This window comes from Squalius cephalus (assembly GCF_949319135.1).
Source record: "Squalius cephalus genome assembly, chromosome: 5".
Lineage (NCBI taxonomy): Eukaryota > Metazoa > Chordata > Actinopteri > Cypriniformes > Leuciscidae > Squalius > Squalius cephalus.
In genome coordinates, this window is record NC_137126.1 from 23,782,446 (window position 1) to 23,806,489 (window position 24,044).

The 24,044-nt window shown below is 36.4% G+C and overlaps 1 protein-coding gene across 1 annotated transcript in view; it reads right to left on the reverse strand.

Moving 5' to 3' along the window:
* The window catches only part of dapk1 (death-associated protein kinase 1), a 71,207-nt gene that overhangs the window by 7,916 nt on the left and 39,247 nt on the right, over positions 1–24,044 (reverse strand). Inside the window, exons 8-20 of the mRNA XM_079871420.1 lie at positions 23,094–23,246; positions 21,639–21,684; positions 21,461–21,550; positions 21,002–21,094; positions 18,124–18,243; positions 14,577–14,675; positions 14,107–14,205; positions 13,240–13,338; positions 11,327–11,524; positions 11,001–11,198; positions 7,451–7,549; positions 2,086–2,163; positions 149–365 (exon numbers count right to left, since the gene is read on the reverse strand). Of these exons, the coding sequence (XP_079727546.1) occupies positions 149–365; positions 2,086–2,163; positions 7,451–7,549; positions 11,001–11,198; positions 11,327–11,524; positions 13,240–13,338; positions 14,107–14,205; positions 14,577–14,675; positions 18,124–18,243; positions 21,002–21,094; positions 21,461–21,550; positions 21,639–21,684; positions 23,094–23,246 (1,589 nt within the window). The remainder of the gene's footprint in view (positions 1–148; positions 366–2,085; positions 2,164–7,450; positions 7,550–11,000; positions 11,199–11,326; positions 11,525–13,239; positions 13,339–14,106; positions 14,206–14,576; positions 14,676–18,123; positions 18,244–21,001; positions 21,095–21,460; positions 21,551–21,638; positions 21,685–23,093; positions 23,247–24,044) is intronic.

Consider the following 24,044-nt stretch of genomic DNA (forward strand, 5'->3'; position numbering starts at 1 on the left):
GCATGACACTGATGTGATTCTGCCTTCCATGGATAGTGCTATGTGACGTGTGTGTGTTAATTTGGGAATGAGTGAGGGAAACGAACAAAGTTACAAAGCTTAATTTTTAGCTTTTCAATAAATACAGAAGGAAGACACATCACCCTACCTGAAGGTTTGGAGGTGACCGGTGAGGCTGGGTGTCGTACAGGGTTGGTCAGTCTGGTCCTTCTCCTCCTGAAGAAACTCCGCAAGATGCCACACCTCAAAGACTCCACCAGAGTGCTCTTCCCTGCTCCCGAGTGGCCGAACAGCTTGAGTTTGACGCGGGGTTGAAGGGTCTGCGTAGGCCGCAGCTGCTGGATGTAAACGCTCTTATGGTTGTCCTGTAAGACCAGTCGAAAAGGGCATGTAAATGAACACAAGCCAATGGCATTACAACATGACATATGGACCAATGGCATAATGGTAATGTGACTGAGAATGTGCAGTGCATCCTAATGAGTGTAATTTATAGGCTCTTAATAGCTAGTATTCTGGGTCTGCCAAATGAGCATAATCCACATTTTGTAGCAAATAGCAAGACGCCGAATGCCATATATTAAATCATGTATGTGGCAGTCAAATAAACAACGTTCAAAATCTAAAGTTAAGTTTGTGTCTAATAGATAAACCACACATCTGAGTAGTAGATCAAATCCAAGCGATTGCAGCATTAAAATGAATGAGATTTAAAAAAACCCTGATGCAGTCTGAAGTTCAAATTAGAAGCGACTGAAATATCTTAACATATGGAAAACATTTATTTTTATTCACCTTGAAAATGTTTTCGCCACAGTAAAGGACTCAAAATGCCATCTGGGATTTTGTTGGAATTAATTGGCAGATCTGGCGCTATGTGTCACATTGATGGGAGGGGCTGCAAGCTTCAGCTATGATATTATTGTACCATCAAATTTACATGGTATTTTAAGGTTCTTTAAAAAAATACCAATGAACATGCCCAACAAATCATAGAAAGAACATGACACTATAGTGTATATTTTTCCCATTCACTTCCCTCTCTTTGTTAAAGAGTTATGAACCAAATCAACCAGCAATGAGGTGAATCACAATATTAAAAATTTTGATGAGAATCAAAGTAATTGAAATTCAGACAAAGACAAAAGGTACAAGACTGTGATGCATACATATATACCTATATGAAATCAACAATATATTTTTACTGCAAAGTTTAAAGTTTATTGCAAAATATCTATATGAATCTATTTTGTCATTTTTTGCAGGCCTTCATAGGATTGGGCAGGCGCTAAAGAGTTATTTTGGTACTATTTGTTTGACGCGATTTTCTGATTGGTGGAGATTTTTTTGCAGTGCTATGAGTTTTTCACCAGGAATTCCACTGTTAAACACGATTATTCAAAAATAAGCTGAAATAATGCAGACTGATGGCTACAGCAAAAGCATATGTAGCTCACGTTTTTTTTAATTATCATTAAAAATGAATTCCAATATGGAGAATATGAATGGTACTTTTACTTCTGGAACCTGACTGTTGCATGTCTTTTTGGTAGCTTTTTGTTAGTCATTATGGTTCAGAGCTGGCCACTGAACATTTAAACATTAATTATCTTCAAAATGCAGTATTAAAAAACTGCTGCATGGCATGCAATAATCATAGCCAATATGAGCATATTTTGTGGAGATATGGAGCTACTATATGCTATGGAGCTACTAACTATATGGAGATGGATTTTGGGCCAATGAGATTTCAATTGCTTTGCAATTATAAAAACTATAAAAAATAATAATAGCCCAAGTACTTATAATTGATATATTTCAATATGATCTTTCAGGCCAATAGCGGATCAATGGGTTAAAAATTATGTTATGCAAGCCAAACATTTATTTTTAAAATAACAAAATCAGTTCTTCTGCATACATTTTAGGGGGATGAAAGCCATTATTGAGAGAAAAACTGACATCCTTTGCAGGTGTCAGAGAAAAAGGCAACAAGGATCTCATAAGCCTTAACAAAGCATTCATGTAATGCAAATGAATGTCTCTTGAGTCTTAGTGAGATGAATAATAAACAAAGACTCACACCTTTTTCAGCTTGGCCAACAGCACTGCTACATGCTCCTGCTGCTCAGCAGTCGCGAGATCCTCCGCTGTCTTTCCGTCCTGCAAGAGACAATGACAGTGATGGATAAACTGCAGCGACAGAACATTACAGGCAATACGGGGGCCCGTCAGCGTCCAGTGACACAGATGAATGAGTAAAGCTAGATAAATAAAAGTCCATCAGCCTTTCATCTACTAAAGCTCTGATAGATAGAGAGATATAGAGAACGAGAGAGTGAGTTTTCTGGGTATGGGTGTAAAAGAGAAAGTGAGAAGCTAACAAGGGAAAGTGAGAAAGAAAGGAGAGAATATCACCTAACAGCTCAACAGCGTGACTCACAGTATGCTACAAAAGCTGCTTGAGACAAACAGTGGGTACGGTGTTGATTATAGCTGAAATGAATGAAAGGTGTAATGCTGCCTCCAGCTCACATAAGATGACTGTATATTTGAGCTGAGTGCAGATGAAAAACACCACAAAATTGTAATCAGTCAAAAATTATTCTTATCAGTCAAAAATGATTAAGTCAGTACCAGGGTGTATCCTGGCACTCAGCCATTCACTCTACAACACTCATTTGCAACAGTTTGATGGAATTGCTTGTGCTTTCCGTTCCACCTGACTGCTGCACTCATTGAAGAAGAGTTGTGATTCGGTGGGTAATATTTTTCTGAACAGCTCCCAACTCTTCACACACCCCCTCTCACTTCTGCTGCTATTTGTCTGTCCGCCCATGGAAACAAGTCTCTTCACCTGCTAGAAGCCATAGTAGCACCATGCAGTTCAGGAGAAGTTCATTACATCTGAGAAAAATGTGCATCAATATAAAACAATTTCTTTAAGATTTGAACTTGAGATATATAATAAACACTTTAGTTCAAAAGTTTGGGTTTGGTAAGATTTTTTTTTTTTTTTTAATCACCAAGGCTGCATTTATTTAATCAAACACAGTAAAAACAGTAATATTGTGAAATATTATAACACTTTTAACTGTTTTCTATTTTAATTAAATATATATACATACAGCGTCACATGCTCACTCAGAAATCACTCTAATATGCTGATTTGGTGATATGATGATCATCAATGTTGAAAACAAATGATTAAAAATTTTTGCGGAAACTGTAATATATATACAAGTATTTATATACCAAACTTACAGACCCCGATAATTAATTAATGGTAGTATAAGGGTTTATCGGTGTTCTTTGCCTGTTTTGCTGGGTTCTCACTAGTTTAGTTCAGTTTTCTGTGTTTTCAGTTATTTTCCTTGGGTATTCATTGTCTGATCATTGTTTGCACCAGATTTTTATTTGGCTAATTAGTGTATTTAAGCCCTGTGTTTATTTCTGTTCTTTGTCAGTTCTCGTCGTGTGTACAGCGGTTGTCCTGTTTCTGGTGTATTTTGAGTTCTCCTAAATAAATATACACTGCTGTAAATAGATCCATTCTCTCACCTTTATTGCAATCGTATGTGCCAGGTAGTGTATACAGTATCTATTATTCAAACCCCAGTATTAACCATCAAATTAAAAATCCTGATAAATTGGAAATACTGGAAGCTTTGAATTATATTTGACACTAATGGGCTAAACCCCATGTGTCATTTATATCTAGAGACCCCCCTGGAAAATGGTACTCATTTAAGTCGGTTAATGAGGACCAACCAATCTACATTTCTAATCATTTTACGTGGCAGCAATGGAATGATAAAATACATAATGAAAGCATCAATTACACACCTAATGTACTTTCTTTGCTATTCATTTTTTCACAAGCACTGTAAAAGCTTTCTGTCTTTGTGTGGAAGTGAAAGAGAGAGAGAGACTATTTCATTACAACCAAATTGACGCACATAAGAACTTCCCAGGAGGTTTTGACGGAAGCACATGTGTGATTGTGAAATCAGCATCAGGAGAGGGGTTGTGGATGGAGGGGTAATGACTATCAGTAAGAGAGAGCTAGCTCGAGGAAGTATATTCCACAGAAAGGTCATATGTAAAAATGGCATAAAACATACAAACTCAACGACAGCATTAGAAAACAAAACAAAACAAAAAAAACACCTGAGGCAACTCTGCAATGCCACACATCTGAAAAAAAAGAAAGAAATCTGTTTACCCTAAACCCACCAGAGTCACAGCCCTTGACCAAAACCATTAATGATTTAACAGCTCCGGATACACGTACACAATCTCACTCACAGCAACACAAACCCACACATAACACCTGGGACCACAAGCACAAGCAAACCACACAACCAGAAACAGCTGTGTTCCTCCTCAAACCGACGGGGACAAATGAACCAGCCTCCCTCTGAAAGAGAGCCCCTGCACACCCCCACACAAACCTGAGCAAAAGAGGATGTGATGAACACAGAGGTGTTAAAGCACCGATGAAAAGGATAGAAATGGGAAAGCTATGCTGCACTGTAATTACTCTTATCTAACGCGCCTTTCCTTCCAATTATACTATGAGACGTGACTACAAATTCTGCCGTACAAAACAGCCCATTTTCTTATTCACAGAATCTTTTTGTGTCTGTCTGCTCGGCTCCAGCTCATACTACGTGTTCCCATGAGGGTGGGCTTGTATTCATTTATTGATTTGTGGTTGTCTCCCAAAAGATAAAAAAAATGGCTGGAAATTTCAAGGCGGAATGAGGGAACCAATTGTAGTGTTTGCTTGACAAATTGAGACCACAGCTTGTCATTTTCACATTGGAAAGGGAGACATGAAAAATATATGGTAGTTGCTTGGAAGAGATGAACAAAAACAAATCAAATATTTTCGGAAGAAAATGCGAGTGCTATCATGATGCTTGGGCGTTGTGTGTGGGTTTTAGCACGCTGCTATGCAGTTGCTACAGTGTTCTAAAGAGGTGTTTTTGCCTGTTTTATCATCAACCAGGTGAAAATAATATGTCTGATAAATACAATACAGTTCAAAAGTTTGGATCAGTAGGATTTTTAAAAAGAATTTAATACTTTTATTCAGCAAAGATGCATTAAATGTATCAAAAGTGACAGTAAATGTATTTATAATGTACAGTACATTGTATATATTTATAAAAATATATATATATTTCAAATAACTGTGAACTTTCTTTTTATAAAATAATCCTGAAAAAGAAAATGTCATGGTTTCCTAAAAAATATTAAGCAGTAGAACAAGTTTTGAACATTGATGATAATCAGAAATGTTTCATGGGCAGCAAATCAGCATATTATAATGATTTCTGAAGGATCATGTGACACTGAAGACTGGAGTATTGAAGTTGAAAATTCAGCTTTGCCATCAGAGGAATAAATTACATTTTAAAATATCTTAAAATTGAAAACAATTATTTTCAGTTGTAATATTTCACAATATACTGCAACTTTTTTACTTAATGTAGTATTGGTGAGCGTATAGAAAGAGACCCATTTGAAAAGTAAGGTAACTCTCCACAATAAGGTCCCATCAGTAAACATTAGTTAATGCATTATATAACATTAACTAACAATGAGCAACACATTTGTCCGACTATTTGTAAATGTTAGTTAATAAAAATACAACTGTGCATTGTTAGTTCATGTTAACTCAGGTCCAATAAATAATAGTAACAGACTTTTGATTTTAATAATGTATTAGTAAACATTGAAATTAACATTAGGATTAATAAATGCTTTTAAAGTTGCTTTGTTAGGTAATGTAGTAACCTTATTGTACCAAAAAAATAAATAATAATAATCGTACCCACCCCAAACATTTGAATGGTACTGTATAGCTTGACAAATAAAATAATACAAATAAAAATACGAAATCCAAAGACCGAAGACCACATTAATCAGCAGCTTCCTATATGTGGAATCCATTTTTTCTTTCGTATGCCACTGACCCACATGCCTCTGGCAATGAATTATGGATTCTCAAAATTCCCGTGTGCTGTAACATGCATTGTGCATCAGCTGCTATACAATATTAACACTGAGGAGGAGTGTTTGAGATGGTGTTGAGGTAGGGGGTGTGAGCGAGGGGCGTGTGGGTAGGCCGAGGGGAGGGATGTGGGGGGCAATTTATTAGAAACATACATTGTTTAGGACGAGTTGACTGTGGTTTCATTGGGGCATCCTGTCCTTCACCAGTGCTGAAAGTGAAACAATGATTCTCTGCTGGCACAGTTTCATTAAGCTTCAGTCCGGAAACTATATTGCACTGGGCTGACAAGCTTACTGGAGAAGGTACACCCCTATATTACAGAAAAAAACAAACCGCACAAATCTCTGAACACTTGATAAAGACAGACAGATATCTCCACAGGAATGCATATTAAGAATCAGTCTGATTAAGAATCAATCATCCAAGAAGAATGATGATGATGATGATGATGATGGGGGACACCCACACAATCATATAAGAACACGCAAACCTACAGAAACCGACACACACCCTATAGGAGAGGCTCTATATGAGTCGAGAGACAGTTGATTGAAAGATTAAGGATTAAGGAGAGAATGGTAATCTAGGCTGTCATGAATGATAAATGAACACTTGTTTAAAGAGATGAAGAGCCTGCAATTTGATTAATGTGCTAGGAGGGCAAGACACCAGATCATTAGTGTTCCACCTCAGTCAAACACAAAAAGAAGACAGTAGTCGATCAGAACCCCTTATATATATATATACATATACAGAGAGAGAGAGAGAGAGAGAGAGAGAGAGAGAGAGAGAGAGAGAGAGAGAGAGAGAGAGAGAGAGAGAGAGAGAGAGATGTATACATACATATTTATATAGTGATTTAAAGGCATACACAATACCGTTCAAAAGTTTGGGGTTGGAACGATTTAAAAAAAAAGAAGTCTCTTATGCTCACCAAGGCTGCATGTATCAAAAGTTAGAACTGTAATATTGTGAATTATTACAAATGAAATAAACTGTTTTCTATTTTAACACAATTTAAAATGTAATTCTCTGTGATGTTAAAGCTGAATTTTAATCAGTCATTACTCCAGTCTTCAGATTCACATGATCCTTCAGAGATCATTCTAATATGCTGATGTTCTGCACAAGAAACATTTCATTATCAATGCTGAAAACAGTTGTGCAGCATAATATTTTTGTGGAAACTGATAGATTTTTAGAGATTTTATAAATATTTTGTAACATTATACATGTCTTTACTGTTACTTTTGATCAATATAATGCATCCTTAATGAATAAAAGTATTAATTTATTTAGAAAAATCTTACTGACCCCAAAACTTTGACTGGTAGTGTATTTTTAATAAATAATATAAATGTATAATACAGTTACAAATTACATCTCACTTATTTACATCAAAACCCAGAAAGATGTTGAACTTACATTAGTGATAGCCTCAGTGTTTGCTCCTGTAACACAGAGATGACGCACCACCTCCAGACCACCGTTACTAGCTGCCAGATGAAGAGGAGTTCTCCCAAACTACAGACAAATAAAAAACAAACATCTCTAAACGCTGTCTTTCTGAGAATGATTCATCACTAACGGTAACTAGAAAACAAAAGGTAAAAATTGTGAACAACATGAATATAAGTGCTACATGTCGATGACAATTACATAACTGTAATTCTGTTCCGTTTGACTCGTAAAGCCCTCATTTAGAAGGAACTCAAATCTTCTTCCAGCTGTAATGGAAGTGCCATTTAAGAATTTCACACAGAAGTAACAACTTGGCATGTATAATTGGTATGTAAAAATTTCAAGACAATTACAACCAAGTAAGTAGGGTCAGTTGAGGGGACTTGAAAAAGGAGTGGATGATGATTCAAGCGCAATAATTATTACTTGAATAAGATGAAAAGCAAAGACTGGTTCATAGGCTAAAACTAGGGTTTTCTATACATTAGTGCGGTTTGAATGAATTCGCTTACTGGATTACTGGACTGAAAATTCTCTCGGAGTGCAGCGGTTTAAAATCAAAACAGCGAAAACAGAGAAGCGACGCCCACCAAGGTTACAGGTGCTTGCGCCATTGTGGATGCTCCGACTTCTTAGATCTTCTAATTGTAGACGTAATTTACGTTTAATGCATTATGTTTATTTCCATTACATTATTTTAACACGTTAAAGATTTTTAATTAATTGCATGTGTTAATGTAGACAGCCCTATATAAACTGTATATATATATATGGCTTAAAATATATATATATATATATATATATATATATATACAGTGCTATGCATAAGTTTAGACACCCATGCTAAAGTTGACTAAAAAGAGGAATAAAAAAATCATCTTTTGGAAATTGAACTTAATGCCTTAATTAAAAAAATTAGGAAAAATCCAACCTTTAAGGACACCAATTTTCTTTGTGAATGAATAATGTATCGTAAATAAATAAATGTTCTTCCTTAAAATACAGGGTGCATAAGTTTGGACACCCCTATGTTAAATTCCCATAGAGGCAGGCAGATTTTTATTTTTAAAGGCCAGTTACTTCATGGATCCAGGATACTATGCATCCTGATAAAGTTCCCTTGGCCTTTGGAATTAAAATAGCCCCACATCATCACACAGCCTTCACCATACCTAGAGATTGGCATGGGGTACTTTCCATAAGATCATCTCTCAATGCAAATCAAACTAGCTATTAGGCTAACTGAAATAAAACCATGCCAATCTCTAGGTATGGTGAAGGCTATGTGATGATGTGGGGCTATTTTAATTCCAAAGGCCAAGGGAACTTTATCAGGATGCATAGTATCCTGGATCCATGAAGTAACTGGCCTTTAAAAATAAAAATCTGCCTGCCTCTATGGGAATTTAACATAGGGGTGTCCAAACTTATGCACCCTGTATTTTAAGGAAGAACATTTATTTATTTACGATACATTATTCATTCACAAAGAAAATTGGTGTCCTTAAAGGTTGGATTTTTCCTAATTTTTTTAATTAAGGCATTAAGTTCAATTTCCAAAAGATGATTTTTTATTCCTCTTTTTAGTCAACTTTAGCATGGGTGTCTAAACTTATGCATAGCACTGTATATATATATATATATATATATATATATATATATATATATATATATATATATATATATACAGTCAAACCAAAATTTAGTTTATTCACTAGATTATAAAATGGTATAATAAAATATGACAAGAACTCAGAGATATCAAATCAGTTGATATTTCACTGGTTTTGGCCATCCTTCTGTTAGACTGTCTCACAAATGAACTAGGTTGAATAGCTGTCAGCTATTAAATTTAAGTACACAATTAGATAATACCAATTTAGGTCAACCCATTACCAAGCAATGCTTAATTTTGTTCAGTCTGTGGTGTAAAAAGGTCACATTAGCAATTAAAGAAAAAACAATTAAGCGAAACATGGTCAGGTCAAAGTGTCTGAATCATTTTTGGTCCCAAATTTTTTATAAATTTTACTGGTAGTCCACTGTATGAAGAATTTTGGGTGTATATATATATATATATATATATATATTTTGCTATCCTTACTTACATAAATGAACTATAGTGTCCTGCACCCACTATTAAAAAAATATCAAAAATTTTATCTGATGTCTGAATAATTTTTGGTTTGACTGTATATATATACAGGGCTTGACATTAACACCTGCCAAGCTGCCAAATGCGGGTGGACTTCAGTGGTGGCGTGTAATGCAGTCACTCCTACTAGCCACTGTGGCGGGCTGAATTTTATATAATATACATTTTTCAGTTGTACTCTTTTAAAAAGGCATCTGAAATAATAAGCTAAGTGCAATGTAGTGTTGTCAAAAATATGGATTTTTCGATGCATATTGATACTGAAATATCTGAAACTCTTCGCAGGATACACAATTCCAGCTGTGCGTTCTCGCTCTCTAATCTCTCCGACAGCGAGATGACAAGAGTTTACTCACTCGGTTCATTTGCTCTGGGTAAATATTGTTGGTGTTACAGGGCTTGAATTTCGGCATGGGATTGTGCGTATTCAGCATAATTTTGTGCTCACTTTCAAAGTGTGCGCACATAAAGACAAGGATATTGGCTATATAAAACAGTATAATGGCTCAGAGCGTCAGGTCTTAAAGTGACAGTAGCCTAATATACCAGCTGCCAAATTATGAGATAATATAAAAAATATCTATATGGCCGTTTGGTGTCGATGTCAAAATTTTGGCCAGTGAAAATGCTGAGTGGCTAGAAACTTCACTTAGTGGAAAATCACTAACCACAGCGGCTGGAGAGCAAAAAAGTTAATGTCAAGCCCTGTATAATATATATATATATATATATATATACATATATAATTAACATATATTATATGGCATGGTTTTATTTCAGTTAGCCTAATAGCTGGTTTGATTTGCATTGAGAGATGATCTTATGGAAAGTACCCCATGCCAGTCTCTAGGTATGGTGAAGGCTGTGTGATGATGTGGGGCTATTTTAATTCCAAAGGCCAAGGGAACTTTATCAGGATGCATAGTATCCTGGATCCATGAAGTAACTGGCCTTTAAAAATAAAAATCTGCCTGCCTCTATGGGAATTTAACATAGGGCTGTCCAAACTTATGCACCCTGTATTTTAAGGAAGAACATTTATTTATTTACGATACATTATTCATTCACAAAGAAAATTGGTGTCCTTAAAGGTTGGATTTTTCCTAATTTTTTAAATTAAGGCATTAAGTTCAATTTCCAAAAGATGATTTTTTATTCCTCTTTTTAGTCAACTTTAGCATGGGTGTCTAAACTTATGCATAGCACTGTATATATCAATATATATATATATTTATTTTTATTTTTATAGAAACTATAATAGTATATAAATAATATAAAAATAATACTGGCTAAAACACAATTAGGGGTCGAAAAAGAATATTATACAGAAGCTTTTCTCCCTCCTAGTTTGAAACTCACTTTGTTAGGAATATCCAAATTGGCTTTAGCAGCACAGAGGTGCGTGACCACAGGCAGGTTGCCGTCCTTGCAGGCGATGTGAAGGGGTGTGTTTCCGTGACGATCCTGGTGGTCCACATAGCAGTGATGGCTGAGCAGACACTTCACCACTTCAATTTGACATCTCCTCACCGCCAGATGCAGAGCGATGTGACCGTCCTGAAATATATAGACGCAAACAAACCATGATAAGAATAGTCAATAATTATTTGAACCTTAAATGAACCATAAAACCCCCAACCACTGCAGTTGTTAATGGTTAATATTTTGTAAGTGTCTGTGTTCACCTTATCAGCAGAGTCCATGTCTGCCCCATGCTCCAGCAGACACTCCACGATGTCCTTGAAGCCGCGGGCAGAAGCGGTAAGTAACGGGCTCTCACCCTCACGGTTCCGGGCATTGACATCACAGCCAGCCTCGCACAGGGCTCTGGCCACCGCAGAGTAACCGTGCCACGCTGCACAGTGTAGAGGTGTCTCCTGCTCCTGTGGAAGCATGAAAACAGTATTTGGCATTCAGACTAAGAGCTCATGAATAACCTTGAACACACGGAGCTAACAAAGCAACATTAGTCTGTGTCAAGGCCATTTCACATGACGAATTGCTCTTAATTAGCCTGTAACCCTGGCTGGCACCTCCAATGAATGTAAAAAAATTTAAATATACAATACGTCTGCCTCCCGGGATGGCATGTGAATATTGGTTTTCTTCAACAGAGCAGGATATTATAGTAAATGGGTGGGATGAAAAAGTGGGATGGAAGCATAAAATGTTGATAATGGTAAAAGCAACCACTTTAAAATGAATCTGTAATACTATTAAATAATTTAGTTGTGCACATTGCTTATCGTCAGTCTAATAATTGAACTCGCACACATATCATCTTAAAACGATTATCTTTATTGCATTTCTCTGAAGTGGTGCTTAAGGCTCGTTAATTTGAGGTACAGCAAGTTTTTTTTATAGTGACTATTTTTTATTTTGCATGTTAGTCAATGGAAGCAATATTTCCAAACACACAAGAGACTGCCTATGAAAGTTACTGCTGTGAGCGCATAGTGCTGAACAAATGAAGGGAGCCACGGACATGATTAGTTTTCAGCACTCATGTCACGTCAGCACTTGCAAAACTATTTATTACATTCACATTTCTTTCTGTCATCAAAGACGCCTGAGATTAAGCATTTTCTTTTATAAAAGAACATTTTCTTCTATCAAGTGGAACATTATTAGAAATACTTCCAAATGCACTACCGTTCAAAAGTTTGGGATGGGTACAATGTTTTCTTGTTTTTGAAAGAAGTCTCTTATGCTCATCAAGACTGCATTTATTTGATCAAAAATACAGTAAAAGCAGTAATATTGTGAAATATTATTACAATTTCAAAATTTTCAATTTTTCTATTTTAACATATTTTTAAATGTGATTTATTCATGTGATTTTCAGCATCATTACTCCAGTCTTCAGTGTCACATGATCCTTCAGAAATCATTCTAATATGCTGATTTGATGCTTAAGAAAATGTTGTATTATTAATGTTCAAAGACATTGACATTATCAATGTTGAAAACAGTTGTGCTGCTTAATATTTTTGTGAAAACATTTTTAGCATTATTTGTGATAAATAGGAAGTTCGAAAGAACAGCATTTATTTGAAATAAAAATATTTTGTAACATTTTAAACATAAGTAAGTTTTGATAAATGTAATGCATCATTGCTTCTTAAAAAATATATATAAATTGTAGTATAAAAACTGCTTGAATTCTAATTTATTTTCCAAGTAATACAAAAAAGATGTACTCAATTTCTTCATTAAAAAAGTACATAAAATGGTACTTTTGAAAATCATGTGGGCTCAAATGAGAACCCAGTCTCTTTTTTCTTTTTTCTTTTTTATTATTCTCCGGTTTTATTTTACATGGAGACTGCCTCATGGGGGAAGACATCTTATGACTGATGAAAAAACTGAGATCACATGACCAATCTAACACTATTCGTTCGTATTATCTCTGTAACCACCCTTTTATCGGTCATCTATTAAATCAGATGGCTGTAAATTTCACATTTGTACAATGCTAAATTATTTTTTTTACTTTTGCGTGATGCTACATTCACATGTCATATTAGTCTATAATGGCTTGGGCTGTTCATTGTTCAGATCAGTGTAGAGTGTAGTGTAGTGTGTGTATGACACATACCCGGTCCAGTAGGTCAGGGTTGGCATGGATGCTGCAAAGGTATTGGACTACATCCACGTTACCATAGCGAGCTGCCACATGCAGAGCCGTTTCTCCGGACTAGAACAGAATGTCAAGTATTACTCACATTATGAATTACATGCTGACGTCTGCCCGTAATTCAGTGATGAGCAGGCATTTTATAATTGTGATTACACTTTGATGATCTGAACACAAAAAATGCAATGACCATGTGTATATGTACATCAGGGAAACAATCAAAAGTGCTGAACAAGACGGTAAGACACAGCTATGAACTTCATTAAAGTATTTCCCTGATGCCAAAGAAGGGTCAAAGCGACCGAAAAGCCTGCGTAAGCAGAATGTGACCAGTTTAAGGGAGATCCTTGGGTGCTGAGAATGGCCAAGGCCAGTCCCAAATCAGCTTTGCACCGGATCTGAGCGCAGTGCGCCTCCTAGCAAAGGTTTAGGCTGAGGCGGACGTTTCAAGAACCCAATTTACACCCGTAATGAAGCTGCGGACACTCCAAGTGTGATTCTGTATGGCACTCCCGAAAAAACTCAACAACACTTTACCCCGTGATTTCGCTTGACTGAGCGCACTTCACTGACTAGTGAGGCAGTCAACAAACAGTCAACAATTATTTCATACAACGGCCAACCTCGGGCCAGCGGGTAACCATAGCAACTGCAAATTACCAATGGGAAATAGAGGCGTGTGAACTCAGTAGGAAAGGTTTTCTGAAGAAAAGATGCCGGATGGGGAAAGCCTTTGAAAAATCGCATCTGTCCTCTCTGTGGTGTTGTGATTGTTGAGTGTGTGTGTCTTAGTGTGTGTGTGTGTGTGTGTGTGAGAGATAGAAGCACCTTATCTTGGATGTCCAGAGGGCACTTCTTTTCATGCAAGAATCTCAAGGTCCCCACATGGCCATGTCGGGCAGCGTAGTAGATAGCGTTGGCTCCAGTCTGAGGAAAAGAATGGCATGTTGAGCATAATTGTACGTATTTGCAGCCGTTTTACATATTTGGTGTCTATCATGTCCATATTTACCATTGAAACTCTGTTAAAACTACTGGTAAAGCATATCTTCGGTACTATTCAATATTTCTGGAGCATTTTGCCTGACATGTATACTACCTTTCGAAAGTTTGGGCTCAGTGCAACTTATTGATTTATTTATTTTTTTTGAATGAAATTAAAAATTTTATTCAGCAAGGACATTAAAATGATCAAAAGTGAACACCAAATCTTTTTAACCCCAAACATTTAAACGCTAGAGTACATTATTTTAAAATTTTCTTGTACATGAATTGAATGGGAGAATGAAGTACGACACCTTATCAAAGGCTTGAATCTCCGCCCCTTTTTTCATTAGCACATCAATGATCTGGACGTTTCCACAGCCCGCGGCGATCAGGAGCGGAGGAGTTCCGTGCTGAAGTGTGCACAAACAAAAACACACACACACACACACAAACAGGAATCACTGTATAGAATATAACAAAGCACTAATAGCTCCTTCAAGCTTTCGAAAGCAGCTTTAATTAAGCCTATAATTCGGAGTCAGTATGAACATGGCAATTCAAATTAGCCTGATTCATTTTTCATTGTTCGCACAGCAGTTTTAATTGGCAAAGAGTGATCGCAGTGGTTGGTAAAATATTCTTGCGGGTGCGAGACTGAAATTGTTTCTCTAGACTGGCGATAAACTCCTCTGAATAAATAAATGCATGAGAGTCATGGGAATAGTTCTCACTGTGCATATATAAACACAGACAGCGCTGGACGGCTCTGAGCAATGCAATTAAAAGCACGCTTGTCTCTTCACATCAGTGAGCAGATTACAGTTTCATCAACCTCGGCCTCATTCCCTCCTTCTACACAAACACACAACCTGTCTCATCAACACACACACACACACCACGTCTGGTTCGCAATCTTTGTGGGGACTCTCCATAGATGTAATGGTTTTTATACTGTACAAACTGTATATTCTATCCCCTTACACTAACCCTACCCCTAAACCTACCCATCACACAAAACTTTCTGCATTTTTACATTTTCATGAACATCACTTGTTTCCTCATGGGGACCTCAATTTAGGAGTCTTACAAGTCCCCATGAGTCAGTGTGCATTCAGGTTGAACACACACACACACACACACACACACACATATATGAAGACATTCCAACATATACATTCACACTCGCTGAAAAAATAAAGTCTTAATCTGAATTTTTGTCTGTTTTTTTGTTTACTTGCGATGCAAAGCAAAATTACACCATTGTTTTTTCTTCTTCATGCTTTCAGCATAAATCTCATTAAATTTAGTTTAATTTAAATTTAAAACACTAATTTACCACTGTGGTAAGACAAATAATCTTATCTCAACTCAAGATAGTCTGCCTGAAAACACATCTTGCTAAAGAGCACTATTATGCCCTTTTACAAAGTCTTGATTTTGTTTTTGGGGTCTACTAGAATAGGTTTTCATGCCCGAATGTTCAAAACATTTTCTACATATTTTATTTTGTTTCAGTACCTCTCTTCCCAGTCTGACAGTAACGCTCTGTTTAGTTCCGGTCTCTTTAGCTATGTTTACATCCACCTATATTTGTGCTCATTTTTCACATCAAAAACTGCTGGATGGAAACGCCAAGATGAGCATAAATTCTAAAAATATGCTTAAGAAAAACCTATGCGTTCGTTTGAGTCAGGTACAGTACATTTTTTATCTAATAAGAAAACATGTGCATAATCTACGATGGAAACACATTTACTGATTAAATTCCTTGATGCGCATAAAAGAAGGCATGTGAATTTGCGATGGGATGGCATAACTGGACTAGCCAGTGGACCGATCTCGTTGCACAGCATCTGAAATGCTGCTTTGGTTGTTCTGAAATGCCTGAGCAAGTGGTTCTTTATAAAGTGGTTCGTTATAATTCCCTCCCAGAACTCTCTTGACTGTTCCCAAACAGCAGCATTTGCCTCAGAAAGCAAGATAACACATTTATTGTTTACTGCACGCTCTGATACGCAAGTAATTTATATGAAAATGATTATATACAGTGGCTTCTTCTACTTTTCTTATTGATATTTAGTGCCAGTTTATCAGGGAGAGACACTTTTGCACATTTTTATAAGATATTCCAATTTTGGATGGAAACATAGCTATTGAAATCCCTCCTTACGAAAAGCACATTGTGCTCTGATTGGTCAGCTGGACTAGAGTTTTTTTGAACGGTCAACCGTTTAAAGCATGCAATAATGTGAGCATGAATATTTCATGAGGAACTTTGTATATTGTTTCACGGAAGAAAACTCCAGACTAATTGAAGCATGTCAGGGAGTTCAGAAACAATGCTTATTGCTTACTGATATGGGGCCCTATCTTGCACCCAGCGCAACTGACTTTGTACACCGACGCATGTATCATTCCTATTTTGCACCCGTGCACAGCGGACTTTTCCCTCCACAGACGCACGTCGGTAAATTAGGAAATTAACTTGTGCTCCCGGGGGCGGTTCAGCGCAAAGTGGAGGCGTATTCCGGCGCAAACGTTCCCTGGTGCTATTTTGCAGGTTTAGAAAACAATTCCGCCACTGACCAGGAAAAACCTAGTCTAAAGTCAGTGGCGCATTGCGCATGTTATTCATATGCTATTTTAAGGGCGCATGCTTGGCCATAATCAATGTAGCGTGTGCACAACGTGCATGCACTTAGCTTATCTCATCTACACATAGATGCAGCAGTTCTCATTTTTAGAAAACCATACATTATTACAAGGAACAATATTAACACACGAGGGAAATCATTGTGGTGTCCTTGAAGATGTGAAAAAATAGGCATAAATCTAGCTTACACATTTACCCAAATTATTATACGCCTGTTTAACCGAAGCTAATTTGGGTGGGTTTCTCCTATCCCCAATGTCACTTCTCTGTCTTTTACGGCCCTGACGAGAATGTCGGTCTCCTCGGCTGTGAACCGCTCCTGGCGTGCGCCTGGCAAATCCGCCGTTATAATAGCAATCCGCCATGGAACAAGCGCGCCTGCTCTTAAAGGGAATGTGAGATGTCGCTCTGATTGGTTTATTTCACGTTACGCCCAAACCACACCTATGAATAATGAAGCTACTTCAGACCAACCCATTTTAGATTTGCGTCGGGTGCAAGAGTCATTTATCCCGCCGGTATAATAGCAACAGCGCCCAAGACCCGCCCACAAAGTTACTTGCATTTCGCGTTTGATACTTGCCTTTCAGATCGTTAAAATAGGGCCCATAGAGAATAACTCCCTTTGGAGTGGACTTTGTGCTTTTCATGCTCAAAAAGCAACATTACACACTAAAGAAAGTTGAAAATGTAAAAAAACATAATGGGTACTCGTTAAATAAAAATATTTTATTTTTATTAATAAAAATTCTTAATTAAAAATGTGTCTCAAGAAATTGATCTTGTCATCAGGATGTTTACATTTTTTTACCGGCAATTTTTTTTTGATTAAGAATTTTTATTGCAGTCTTCCCTTGCAAATATCTGGAATGATTACCATAATAATGGTAATTAACCCCCAAGCCTCTTTCATTCTATTCAAAATTCCCATTGTGCAAAGCACAGCCTCACTCAAATGGGATGAGATATGGTCCATTGACTGTTTCTCAGTCACATGCCGCACATCTCAGTGTCAGTGCTGAAAACGACAATGTAAACTCAGACGTCATTGGCATACGGTGACACTGATACAGTTATCAGCTTAATCAAGCTCAGGTTGGCTACTGATCACTTGGACCGAGACCGAGTCAAGTATAAGCATGTCACTCTCTCCATCATTTTCCTTCCCCATATCACCTCTATAAGACTCACTTTGTCTCTCTCACCTTGTTAGGTTGATTGATATCATAGCTGGTGAGGGATCCAAGCAGGTGTTTCAGACCTGGAACATTGTCGTCATTGATTGCGTGGATAATAGCCTTCATGACAAATGAGTCCTCCTCATCCTGCCAAAAAAATTAATCTATGAATTACTGAATCTAATCAATATCTTCATGATGACAGACCAAAACACATCACACATGACATATTTCAGTATAATACACTAACGTTCAAAAGTTGTTGTTTTTTAAAGAAATATATACTTTTATTCAGTAAGGATGCATTAAATTGATCAAAAGTGACAGTAAGGACTTATACATTGTTACAAAATGATTTCTATTTCAAATGCTTTTTTTAAACTTTCCATTCATCAAAGAATCCTGAAAAAATCTACCAATTTCCAAAAAATTATTAAGCAGCAGAACCGTTTTCAACATTCCTGCATCACAGGAATAAATTACATTTTAAAATATGTTAAAATAGAAAATTGTTATTTTAAATTGCATTAATATTTCAATTATTACTGTCATTAGTGTATTTTTTTATCAAATAAATGCAGCCTTGGTGAGCATAAGATATTTCTTTCAAAAACATTATAAAATCTTATTATTAATACATTTAAATGTTTCATTTGTGTATAGATTTGGGGTTTTTAGTGCACAGATATAGTGAAGACTTTTGACATTAATATACTTCCATTTTTTTTCACAGCACTGACTTGAATTCAAATAAATGACGAGCTCAACTTCAGATGAAAACTGCCAACTTGACAATATTTAGGCTATTATACAATAAGCTTTGGAAGCAAAAACAACAGCAAGCCTCCTTTGACAGTCACACTTTGAGCAAATCCTTTTACGCTCAGTAGTACTACGCTTGGTCTTATCAGCAAATACACAGCGTGAAGTCCTAATCCTATTGAATAATGCAAACGAGGGGCGGCGCACAGACAGCGCTTTCTCTTCACAGCTCGACCGCTGTTTAGTGTGCTGTGTGACCCAACCACCTCCAAACTGACGTGTGTGTCAGAAGACTCAAATACACGGCTAGAGGGAAACTGGACTGGCCTGTGAGGGACAGAAAGAGGCTTGTGTTTAGTGAAGGAGTGTACTGGAATAACACCCAGATAGACACACATACACATCTCATACGAGACGAGTGTATCCAATTACACAAAACGCACGCTCGAACACACAGGCTTCTAAAGGGAGTGATGCTGAACACTCCTGGGTTGTAAAAAATTACTTCTTAAATTATTTTGTGTCACTTTATGTGACCTTTAGGTAATTTCTGTGTTCATGAATTTGGGTGTAAATTGATTCTCTTTCTGAAAAAAAACCAAAAAACTGTGGTATCACATGACAATGCCATGTACTTTACAATATTTGACAAGGCGCTGAGTGACAGCCACTTTATTTTACAGTCCTGTTATACATGCTATGTTCTTATTATAGTAATTACAATAACTGGGTAATAACTAGGTACCAACCATGAACATACACGTTAAAAACCTACACTTCTGTTCAAAATGATTTTGAAAGAGCTCTAAGCTAAGCCGCATTTATTTGATCAAAAGTACAGTGAAAACAGTGACATTGTAAAATATTAATATAATTTAAAATAACTTTAAATAACTATAAGCTGAATTTTCAGCATCATTACTCCAGTCTTTAGTGTCACATGATCTAAATATGCATAAAAATGCATAAAATACGCAGATTTTGTGCTCAACGTATGTTTCTCATTATTATTATCAATGTTGAAACCAGTTAGGCTGCTTAATATTTTTGTGGAAACCATGATACGTATTTTTTCAGGATTGTTTGATGAATAGAAATATTTGTAACTTTATAGAAGTTTTTACTGTCACTTTCGATACATTTTTAATGCATCCTTGCTCAATAAATGTATTAATTTCTTTAGTGTATAGATGATTCGATTATTAGAATGATAAAGAACGTGATGTCTTGGTTATTGCTGTCGACTCCCTTCCTGTATGAAACTCACCCATTTCCTGTTCTCAACAAGAAACCCAACATTTATCACATATGTTCAGAGCACTATATGAAGTGTTTCTTATGGTTATTATATTACTATAATGCCTGCAATATTGTAATATATAGATATTAGATTTATAAGATTATTTTAGATGAAGGTGAAAAATGCATTTATTTTATAGCAGTTTAACAGGTGTGTGACGTGTACGAAGCAGGGGAAGAGAGAGATAGTAAGCTGTAAACTTTAGATAATGTATGTAACACATCCGCAATTACACTTCGCTCTTCAGGCTTATCACACATCACTAAGCAAATATCTGGACAGTAGAAAGATCATGCAAAACCTCACATGACCGTATGAGTGTCGATGAATGTGCTCATGTTAGTTTGGCTGAGTCACCTGACTTTATGGCAAGCTTCAATATAAGCGTTCACAGCAATTAGCAGTCATGTGCATTAATGTGTTAAACAAAACCTGTAAAAACCAATTACAACCTTCAGATATTCAAGTATTTAATTATGTCCAAGTCAGTTTTGTGTGTGTGTGTGTCTGCCTCTATTCTTGGTGTGTGGGAAGCTGACGGAGCTCATTAGAGCTGTTTCATCCCATAAATCCAGACCTCAGGGATTCAGGGGTTCCTCTGCTGTTGCCAGGCTGATCATGTGTCTTTTTAGGCCTTTTGTTGTTCTTTTTGCCACTTCCTGCTGCTGTTTTATGTTGTTTTTTGGATGTGTGTGTATGAACTGGAACTTAGAGTATGTTTTTTTTTTTTTTCAATACACAAATTTAAAATAAAAAAATTATCTTTTTGTTCACAAATCCTTAATACAAGTTTTTTTTTAAAAATAAGCTTCTTGAAAGGTGACTTTAACTGTGAGCTCCTACCAGTGTGTCATCACTGCGTGCCACACTCATGTTGCTCCTAGACAGGAAGGAGCGGGAGAGCCGGTTACACAGAGAGATGAGACGCACCGATTGCTGAGGAAGACAGATAAAACAAACAAACCATATTAAATGATATTTGTGACACCTTCTGTAGAACAGGCTTTTTGATCTAAGCATCATACAGCAATTAGAACTCTTCTCGAAAAGGTTAAATGACATTGCAACTTTTCAAATAACATATTAACCAACTATTTTGCGTTTTTTTACATGAGCTTAATTCGGCGTATGAGGGCATGTGCGTGCTTTGTTTCATAGCCAAGGGTTTGTGTGGAAATAGTGTGACTTGTTGGTGTGGCACATAATGCTGACTGAGGCCAGATCACTGATCATGCTTTGTGTCAAATAGTTAAATGTCTCATAGCAGAACATGGTTAAAAATGAAATGAAAAAAAAAAGCACCTTCCACTTTCTTCTGGCAGCAAACTTCTTAAATTTCTCCATATTCACAGCCGATTCCTTACGACTCAGTGCCTGCTGCGTGTCCTTTGGCTTAAAAAAAGACATTGATGCATTAAACCAAACGTTAAGGTAATAAAATGTGTTTAAGTGCTTCATATGTAGTGGTTGTTGGACAAACCTTGATCCAGGAATGTTGAAGACTGTCCAGGATTGTCATTCTTTTTCTGTAAACATGAAAATGTTATTTTCACTTATGATATAATTTGTTTTATTATATGTAATAAACAGGCAGGGAGTCTGCAAATCTCTCTACATTGAGATACTTTCCAACATTTAACTTAAAAAATAAGCTCCCACGAAAAAGCAAATAAAAGACAACCTTTAGAAGAAACGAGAAGGCATTCAATATACAAATTGAAAGATGGTTATCGCATTGTGCACACAGATGGAATTGTGGGATTGGGCTCTGGAATGTTGCATATCAGCTTTCGTGACAATGTTTAGACCTAAGCAGTATCTATGCTATGAATGACGCATTTAGTGAAGTACTGAAATAATTTCCACAGTACTAGTTTTAGTTCTCTATAAAAAATATCAGAGGTGAATGAGGTCAGTCCACAGCGCAAATAAAAATGAAATGAGAGCAATCAACAGGCAGATATGCAATTTAGTAGACAAATATGGAACCAAATTAACAGTTACTGTTAATGTCTACACCTTCTTGTGCAAAGCACCTGTTCCTGTTTGTTGACAGCCTACATCCTCAGTTAGTATGATTTGTGGTGAATGGTCTTTGCCGTTTTCACTGATTCAGACAGCATTGCCAGTCAATTTACAAACTGTTATTATTATTAATATATCTATAAATGAAATATATACATTCAGTTTAACGCGTTAAAAATATTAAAGCATCCGTTTTTTTACCGTTGTCCTTGGGCTACCTTAGGTTACATTATATGATCACACTCTTAAGCATGCAAATGCTTTTAAACCGTTAAAGCTTAGCGAGACACAAAAGAGAACGGTGACACACACACGCGACTCGTGCGCACAGAAAGCTTCTTCAGACAGCGTGCCAGTACTGCACTGATTTCTCTTTCACGCTTGAATGGACAAAAACACACAAAATTATGCTAAAATGTCAGTTTTGTCGAGTGTCCTCGCAAGCACAGTCTTAAATGAGTTAAATGAAGTCTTAAATGAACGCAAAGATTTGTGAGAAAATAGGATGTGTCAGATCTGCGTCATGTGCGGCAGGTCTTAAAGTGACAGCAGCCTAATAAACCTGCTGCTGTCTGTCATTAATGTTAATCAAAGAACAAACAAAAAAGAGCAAATCACCCACTGCTCTTGACTGATTCACTTTTGTAGCTTTAATTAGGAATAATATGATAATTCATTTATAATTTATGCACTGAAAAATTTTGGATAACTTTATTCAATTTCTGTATATTTTCTACCAGTTAAAATATACTTTCTTTATGTTGTTTCTAAAAAATATATTAAAACTTTAATGTTAGATGTGATTAATTACGCAAGTGAATAAAATAAAATTGCTTAATGAAAAACAAAAAAGCCTCAAAACCCCACCAAACCACCTCAAATCATCAGAAGCTACTTCAGTGGTCCTCACTTTGGATCTTTGATCAGTAACCGAGCAATGAAGTCTTTGGCCAGAGCACTGGTGTTGCTGAAGTACTCCTCATCGAACTCGTAGTCCACAGCTGACACGTTAGCAAGTGTCTCCTGCTTATTTTCACCCAGGAAAGGTGAGGCACCACTAAGCCTGAAGATACAGAGGGAAATAAAAGACCATTTTATCTACCATTTATTGAATGTGAAGGTCTTCAGTATAGCAGCATTCAACAAAGTCAAGTTTTATGAGAATGACTGATGCTGTGATATTATAACCTGCAACCCAGCAGTTTCCTGACCTTTACTGTTAAAGTGTGAGACCCTGAGGCCGTTTAGCGTTTAACACATAAATACATGCTGTGTTCCATTTTTTTTTTCCCTTTGTGATGATAATCTCTGTTCTAGACCATAGTACCAGAGAAACATCTGGTTATACGAGCTGTCTTTCCACTATTATAATTGATATTTATTGTTGTTGTTAATTAAAAATCTTAACTGATAAATATATGGGGTAAGAAACATTGTAAGGAGATAGAATTATATTGTAAATATTGCTTGATTAATTATTGTAAAGTTACAGAAAAGTCTCAAAAAGTGTGAGAAAAAGAAAGGTAGAATAAGGAATGCAAATAGAATGTCAGGATTAGACGTGACAATGGTGTGCGAAATCTACCTGTGAAATCTGGTAAAAAGCTCTATTTATATTTGCCAATGTTGAAAGAGGAGTGGGAGGAACAGGCCTGAGATAGACAGAACTTTCCAGCTCTTTTTAGACTGCTAATATTAGCACATGTTGATGGACGGATAGTGATGGACAGATAAGAACAGACATTTTTGGATCAAATGTGGCTCTAACAATCCTAAAAATAGGCTTGACCTTAATGTTCTTTACGAAATATGTCATTTATTTTTTTTCCCTTTTGGGTACAGGGTGAAATATGAGTCGGAT